The 7,317-nt window shown below is 29.9% G+C and overlaps 2 protein-coding genes across 5 annotated transcripts in view; one reads left to right on the plus strand and one right to left on the minus strand.

Moving 5' to 3' along the window:
* The window catches only part of LOC124430769 (ubiquitin-related modifier 1), a 2,616-nt gene extending 850 nt beyond the window's left edge, over nucleotides 1-1,766 (minus strand). Inside the window, exons 1-4 of one of the 3 annotated variants that reach the window (XM_046977776.1) lie at nucleotides 1,599-1,763; nucleotides 1,418-1,482; nucleotides 1,266-1,347; nucleotides 731-779 (exon numbers count right to left, since the gene is read on the minus strand). In XM_046977776.1, coding sequence (XP_046833732.1) covers nucleotides 731-779; nucleotides 1,266-1,347; nucleotides 1,418-1,482; nucleotides 1,599-1,642 — 240 coding nt within the window. In that variant the 5' untranslated portion in view covers nucleotides 1,643-1,763. Of the gene's footprint in view, nucleotides 1-730; nucleotides 780-1,265; nucleotides 1,348-1,417; nucleotides 1,483-1,598 lie in introns of all 3 variants that reach the window. The other 2 variants (XM_046977777.1, XM_046977775.1) reach the window with 2 other exon arrangements.
* Nucleotides 1,767-2,500: 734 nt separating this feature from the next.
* LOC124430760 (MATH and LRR domain-containing protein PFE0570w-like) lies at nucleotides 2,501-7,259 on the plus strand. 2 transcript variants are annotated; one of them, XM_046977758.1, is made up of 8 exons: nucleotides 2,501-2,608; nucleotides 2,673-3,044; nucleotides 3,141-3,390; nucleotides 3,485-3,627; nucleotides 3,704-5,484; nucleotides 5,595-6,389; nucleotides 6,544-6,761; nucleotides 6,926-7,259. In XM_046977758.1, exons 1-8 carry the CDS (start codon nucleotides 2,506-2,508, stop codon nucleotides 7,056-7,058), a joined length of 3,795 nt encoding a protein of 1,264 aa, XP_046833714.1. In that variant the 5' UTR covers nucleotides 2,501-2,505; the 3' UTR covers nucleotides 7,059-7,259. The 2 variants fall into 2 exon arrangements, with proteins under 2 accessions (XP_046833714.1, XP_046833715.1); XM_046977759.1 differs by lacking the exons at nucleotides 6,544-6,761; nucleotides 6,926-7,259 and having other exon boundaries at nucleotides 5,595-6,159; nucleotides 6,219-6,352.
* Nucleotides 7,260-7,317: the final 58 nt, after the last annotated feature.

Consider the following 7,317-nt stretch of genomic DNA (forward strand, 5'->3'; position numbering starts at 1 on the left):
CCTTTAAAAGTAGCTACGAGCTCTAATAGCGCCTCACAGCCTATACTATACATTTACAAATTTAAAATGATAATTTTCCCGCGGGTGTGGCGAGCCAAGATGATTTGCGCCCTTTTCGAGAGAGAGAGAGAGAGAGAAAAAGAAAGAGAATAAGAGAGAGGAAGAAAGAGTTGCTAACGCTTTTCAAGCTCCCACAGTGAATGTGTTTGATGTTACGTTAACTCCGTTACAATATTAAATGGAATGGAAAATAAATTCTTATATATTTTAGGAGATCATATTTTTAGGGTGATACGTTCTCAGTTGAAGTATATTTTTGATTGGTGGTAATTGTTGATAATTATATCATAGATTAAATTTTTTTAAGATCCTCTTTCTGTTCTATCTAATGCGATGTTGATAAGTGTAGATTCCTGTAAGTTGTTGTCTTCGATACTATACGTCAATGATCAGCCATTGTAACGAACTTCAGAGACGCCTAGCGGCGAAACTAACTAACTTCATACGAATTTATTTCTCGCATGGTTAATTCTATTTCTTTTTTTTTTTTTTTTTTTTTTTTTTATTTCTTTGTATGAAGCAAAAAAGAAAATAAATAAAACAATTTTAATGTTTATCTTAAAATAACATCATTAATCAAGAGAACATTAGAATGCTAGAAGGAAGGAAAGAATAAAACTGGTATATGTACGTGTATAGAATTAAATGATATAACCTAAATAAAACTTACCAATAATTCCCAATCAGTGTCATTTACAAGAACAAGAATTCCTGGTCGTCTGAAAGATCAAATTATAACTCTCAATTTTAACTGTCAGAAATTCACATCGCTACGTTTCATTTTTGAAGATTATAGACACTGTTATATTTTCCCGCGTTCGCCCGCCAAATGAATTCGCGACGCTACCTGTCGGAATAAAATGGTACTACGAAAGACTAGTTGCCATGATGAAAATGTGAACGTGTCATTGTACATAGAGCAAAGTAAGGTGAGTGAAATCGGAAGGAAGCTGCGTGGATTATTACAACATTTTTTTCTGCATGTGATTATTCTGATTGAAAGAGCATCTACGAGATCGAATTATTGATGAGAAATATTTTTTGTTTTGTTTCTTTCTTTTTCGTCGTTTTCTCGTTTCTTTTTTTATTTTTTTTTATTTTTTGTTTTTTCTTGTAAAAACGCCAAAAAGAAAAAAAAAAAAAAAAGGAGAGGAAGTTTTGGAAACGAAAATTACGAATAATAGATTTTATTAAACGTTACTTACACGGTATCCTCTTGCATAAATAGTTCCAATCGTTCCTTCAAGAGGTTATCTTTTATCCAATGTAATAAACGTTTCAATTTCCCTACGAAATATCACATTATCATTATTCAAGAAGATATATATAACAAAGAGAGATTTTATTATATACTTACATTCGCCAGCAGGTAAGTTAACCTCGTGTTTTTTCTTCTTATCGAACAACGATTCGGCTCCACCTCTGTAAAAACAATGTAAATGAACTGTGTATATAAGTTGCCGTTGATGAAATGTTATAACTGTCATTTCGTATTAAAAACACTCGGATAATTTTTATGTATTTCTAATGACATTTACCCAAACTCAATCATTATTGATAGAGATTTATTTTCGGAAGGCATTTTTTTTTTCTTCGATTTCCTATTTCCTTTCTTTTCTTTATTTTCTCAATAATCCGCACACTTTCCAGTAGCACGCTTCCGTAAACACACAAGCGCGCACGCATGCGGCATTCTAATCTGAACAAGAGGAACGTTCCTTATTTTCAGAATTTGGACGACACTACTGTCCGATCGCCGTATTTAATTTTAATCTTATTAATATTATTAATATTATTTAATTAAAAAAAAAAAAAAAAAAAAAAAAAAAAAAATAACTTTTTATTAAATGATATACATATATTAAATATTATAAAAATTTATGAATTAATTTTTATTATATACATGTAAATGTATATTCTTAAAATCGAATTTCCTGTATTTCACAAAAGATTTTTAAGATAATACTTTGATATAAATCGAAGGAATATCGTAAAATACATTGACTACATTTATCAAAATTATTACAATTTTCCAAAAATATACATATATATATGTGTGTGTGTATACTTTTAGAATAATTATTAAATTGTTTAAATAATGATCAATTTTCATCGTACAGCCCTGTATGTAAACGCGGTTTGTTAGTTCCGTTAGAGGCGCTTGACATGTAAATATTCTCGTCGGTTCTTAATAATATTCATAAAATGATAAAACTTAAAAGAGTAGTGTTGTAGTAAAGTTAATAATCATATCGTTGTGTACGTGTGTTTTTTCTTTTTTAATAGAAAACGACAAGATAGAATAAAAATAATTCTTTTTAAAATTATATAAATCGAAAGGGATTTTACGTATTATATATACACATATATATATATATATATACATACATATGTACATAAGTTTTACACACGTTTAGACTCGCTCTGAAAGGAGGTGAGTTTAAAATGGCGGACGGCGCAATAGACTTTAATATCTCCAATACGAATTATTTGGATCCTATTGAGAAATATTGTAAAAGTGCGCCTAATACTGTCTTATCTCCTGATGGTTAATAACAATCAACATTAACAATATTGATATAACGGTACTAACGAACATTAATTAACTTTAGACATGTCGAAACAGAAAGAACATATTTCGAGCGACATCGAGATGAGCAATCAAACGGAGAAAGAAGAATCAATTGAGAATCACTCGAAAAGCGTGGAAGTTATGGCAATGGCACATTCTGAAACACCAATGTTAGAAGACGAAGAAATGCCGACGTACATTAGTGTTTCAACGTCCTCTAAATGCGAAGATTCAGATATCAGTAATGCAAAGCATCATGAGGAAGAATCACCTACAAAGGAACAATCTCGTAGTCCTTGTACCAGTGAACGAGAAGGCCCTGCTAGTGTTTATGTTCTCTCGTCCGAAGAAGAAACAAATTACGAGGAATATTATAGAGATTATGGCGAGAGAGATTATGGCGATAGCGATGGTAATCTGAATAATATTTTATATATTCTTTGAATATTTTTTTTATTTATATTTTATATCTTATATTTATTGTTAATATTTAACACATTGTATCTAGATATGGATGATATAGAAAATGATAATGACAATGGAATGTTAGATGATGACGATGAAGATGAGGTAGAAAATGTACCAGAATATGGATATAATGATGAGGAATATGATGATAATTGGTTGGAAACTGCGTCAGATTGTTTGGGGATTAAAAGTAAATTGAAAAAAAGATATAGAGATAAAAGTCTCTCTTTGCAAGATTTAACCATTTTTCAAAACAATGCTTGCGATTCAGAATTGGGAAAAAGAAACAGGTTGAGTATTTAAAAATATTATTAAAGTGCTTTGTAAAATATTATGTATTACAAAAGTTCAATTTTCTTTTTCTTTTTTTTTTTTTTTTTTTAGATACAAGCATATAGAAAGCAAAGTGAAAAATTACATTAATGATATAAAAGAGCAAAATAAATTTTCTTCGCAAAGACGTTTACAAGATCAACAAGCATTTACAGGAGAGCATATAAAAGACAGAAATTGTGCAGATGGAACAGGTAAAATGTTATATATATATATAAAGAAAATAATATTTAAAGAATAGAAATCTAATCTATTCCATATATTGTCTAGGTATTGACGTGGAACAAATAAAAGACATAAAAACAAATAAAGTTATAAAGGACTATGCAGAAAGAGCAATTAAAGATTTAGAAATTGAAGAGTCGTATACAAATAAAAATCTATATATGGCTCCAATAACGGAAAATGGTGAAGCAGAAGAAGAAGAAGAAGAGGAAGTTGTCATTGATAAACATAAACAAGATACGAAGTCTGCTGCCATAGATATGGGAGATAAAGAATTTTTAACTTCTGGAAAAAAAAATGGAAAACGTAATGGTTCAGTCCAAATCAATATACTTAATCATAACTACAATCAATTTCCTGTTCAAAAAAATCTAAAATTCACAGATGAACAACCTTTGGTTAATGGACATCGACGACAATTAAGTCTATTCAATCTTCGCTCGTTAAGTTACGATGAATACATGCAGAATAATACGAACGTCACTCAAGATGAGCAGTTAAATAAAGATATGAACATTGAACAAAATGAAAATAATGATATTCAAGCTTACGGTGATGTTGATGTTATAAATACCATTGAAACTGACAATAGTAATGCAGCCTGTTCATTAAAAATAGAAAATGTGAAGAGCATTAGGGTAATGAACGAAGAATCAAAAGACAATACAGAAACGAAATTAGAAAAAATAAACGAGGATACTGGTAAAAGTAATTTGGAAATTATGCAAATAACATTATTGAAGAATCAACTCGATCAAAAAACTATTCAATTTAATAACTTAAGAAATGCGTATCAAAACACTCTGGCAGAAAATTTAAAGATGAAACAAGAATTGGAAGAATTAAAAATGTCTCTCACAAAATACAATAAAGAAAATCGAACTTGTGAAACAAAAGTAGTAGCGGTACAAACGGACGTAGCGATAATTACGGAATCAGTAATAGAAAATAAAGAAATTACTGATATTAAAGAAAATTCTAACAAAATATCTGGAAGTAGTATTACATCTGCATTGAGCTCTATAAATCAATGGACAGATAGTGCAGGTAGTTCTGGTATATCTATTAAACCACCAGATCTAGGTACGGTATTAAATTCAGAGGATAGTTTAGTGATGACAGATGATACACCTAGAAAAATAAATCGTCCTTTGTCACGAGCATTTGTCACATCTTCCAGAATATTACAAACACTTTCAAATATAACACAAGGTAAATCAAAGTCTGATATAAGATCTACTTCTAACAATAGTAATAATCGTTCTGTTAAAAGACCAAGTGGAAGTGATGAAAGTGAAACCGTCAAGGAAAATGATGGTTCAATAATAGCTGGTTCTAATACCTTCACAATAAAATCACCGCTCAATACGAAAAAGAGGAAAGCCACTGAAATGCTTGGAAATTCAATATTTTTACAACCATTGAAAATACCACATACTGCAGAAATAAAAAAAAAATCAAGTACGACTACGTCTGATTTCAATATAGATTTTAAATCACCGGATAATTACAGTGATACAAAATTAGATACACAAAAGAATAGAATAAGTAATATAAGTCGTTCGGCTAGTCCCACAACCGTAGAAAATAAAAATGATAAAACAGAAGACATTGAAAATGAAGAAAGTAATGTAAAATGTTTTGTATATCAAGAAGATGAAAATATCGATGATCGAAGTATTTTGATACAGGCAGAAATACCTAATAATAACGATCAAGAAGCAACAAATATGAATTGTATACGTGAATGCGGTCCATATCTGCTTGGTAATGTAGAAGTACGTATGTCCGAAGTAAATGGTACGATCAACATTTGGGGCAAAGAGGCAAGTATATAAGTATATGTGTATGTATATATATATACTCTTAAACTTTCTTACTTTTTAAACAACTGCAAAGATTAATCTAATCATTTATTTAAATGTGATTTCTACAGATAAGTGAAACATCAATAGCCGAAAAAGAAGAAGATTTAGAAGTATCAACAAAATCACCTTACATTAATAAAAAATGTACTTGTTTGCAAAATACAGTTACACCACATAGAAAGTTCAATGGTAGTCAAATGGTGTGTTCAACGAACAAAAAAGTAAAGTTACCACCTAAGTGTAATGAAGGACATACTTCGCATCAATACTTGAATGTACCAACTAGATCAGATGAAAAAGTATATGTAGATAACTTATTGAGTCCAAGCGGTTCAGCTGCTTCGTGTGAAAAGTGTATTTTATTGAACCAACAGAAAGAATGTTCCATACACAAACGACATATTAATCTACATGAAAAATCACATTCCTGTTGTTTACATCATATAGAGCATTTAGAAAGAGATTATAAATATGTATGTGATTGTGAAAGACTAAAACATAATAACGATAGTCCTAATTGTGTTAAAGAAGGATTTTGCACTGAAAAGAAGTTCCCATTTAGAAATACGCCAAATTCTAGGAAGGATTTGTACGAATATATAAATCCAACAGTCGATGCCAAAGAAGTGATATGTAAGCATCGAACTACGTGTCGTCGATCTTCTTTACATAATACAGAGGCGAATTTTCAGAATGATATGAAATGCTGTAACACGATTAGAGAAACATCACACACGTGTAAATCAACGTTAGGATGTATGGGTAATCACGACAGCGGTGTTGAACATTTTTGTAACCATAGTCCAATTGGTAACAACGACGACCTGTTAATCCCAGAAAGAAGCTCCTGCGAAACACCTGAAGTAAGAAAAATCAAATATTTTCCATAAACAAATATATTTGTGTGTATATATGTATTTGTATTTGTATTTTTTTTTTCTTTTTTTTTTTTTTTTTAATATTGTAATCACTCATATATGGAAATAAATAAACTAAACCATTCATTACATTACTCAGATTAGACAAAGAAGATCCAGCGGTAAGAAAGTGAGAGGAATTTTAATGGATCTTTTAAAAAGTTGTGGAGATCATCGCAATGGGAGTACAAGTTCAAGTAAAAGATGTTCCAATGGAAAAGAGGCATCAAATTCGGTTAATTCCTCACCATTAAACAATGTCACATCTTGTAACTCGCCAAATGCTGCTTGTTCAAATTTGCAGCAATCTAATGGAAGGTAAATTATTTATAAATTATATTTATATATATTTCTTTACATCTTTTGTGTATTTCTGTGTATATATATATATATATATATATATATATATATATATATGACTTCGTGTGAATTCAATTGTTAAATAAATAAATAAAAAATAATAATAATTTCTTTACCTGCAGATGTTGTCACGCGTATACACGACGTATCGAATCTCAACTGGAAGAATTTCGTATGGAAATGGAACGAGTACGTTCGCGTTCCGATGCTATACTAAATTTACTCAACATGCTTCATTCTGTTGAAATGAACTGATACAGTTTAAACAACATTAGATATACGTGCCCTTTCCTTTGTACATAATATTTTTTCTTTCTTATTTCATGATTCGTCTTATTTTATATATGACCATTCTTTTTTTTCCCCCTCCATCGTCTAACTTCATCGATAATAAAAAGAAAATGCATTGTCGATTTATTGAATAAATATACATGGTTCGAAAACCGACTTATAAAATGCTTTCTTTTTTTTTCTTTTTTTTTTTTTTTTTCTTTTTTCCACAAATCCATTACTA

This window comes from Vespa crabro, chromosome 19 (genome assembly GCF_910589235.1).
Source record: "Vespa crabro chromosome 19, iyVesCrab1.2, whole genome shotgun sequence".
NCBI lineage: Eukaryota > Metazoa > Arthropoda > Insecta > Hymenoptera > Vespidae > Vespa > Vespa crabro.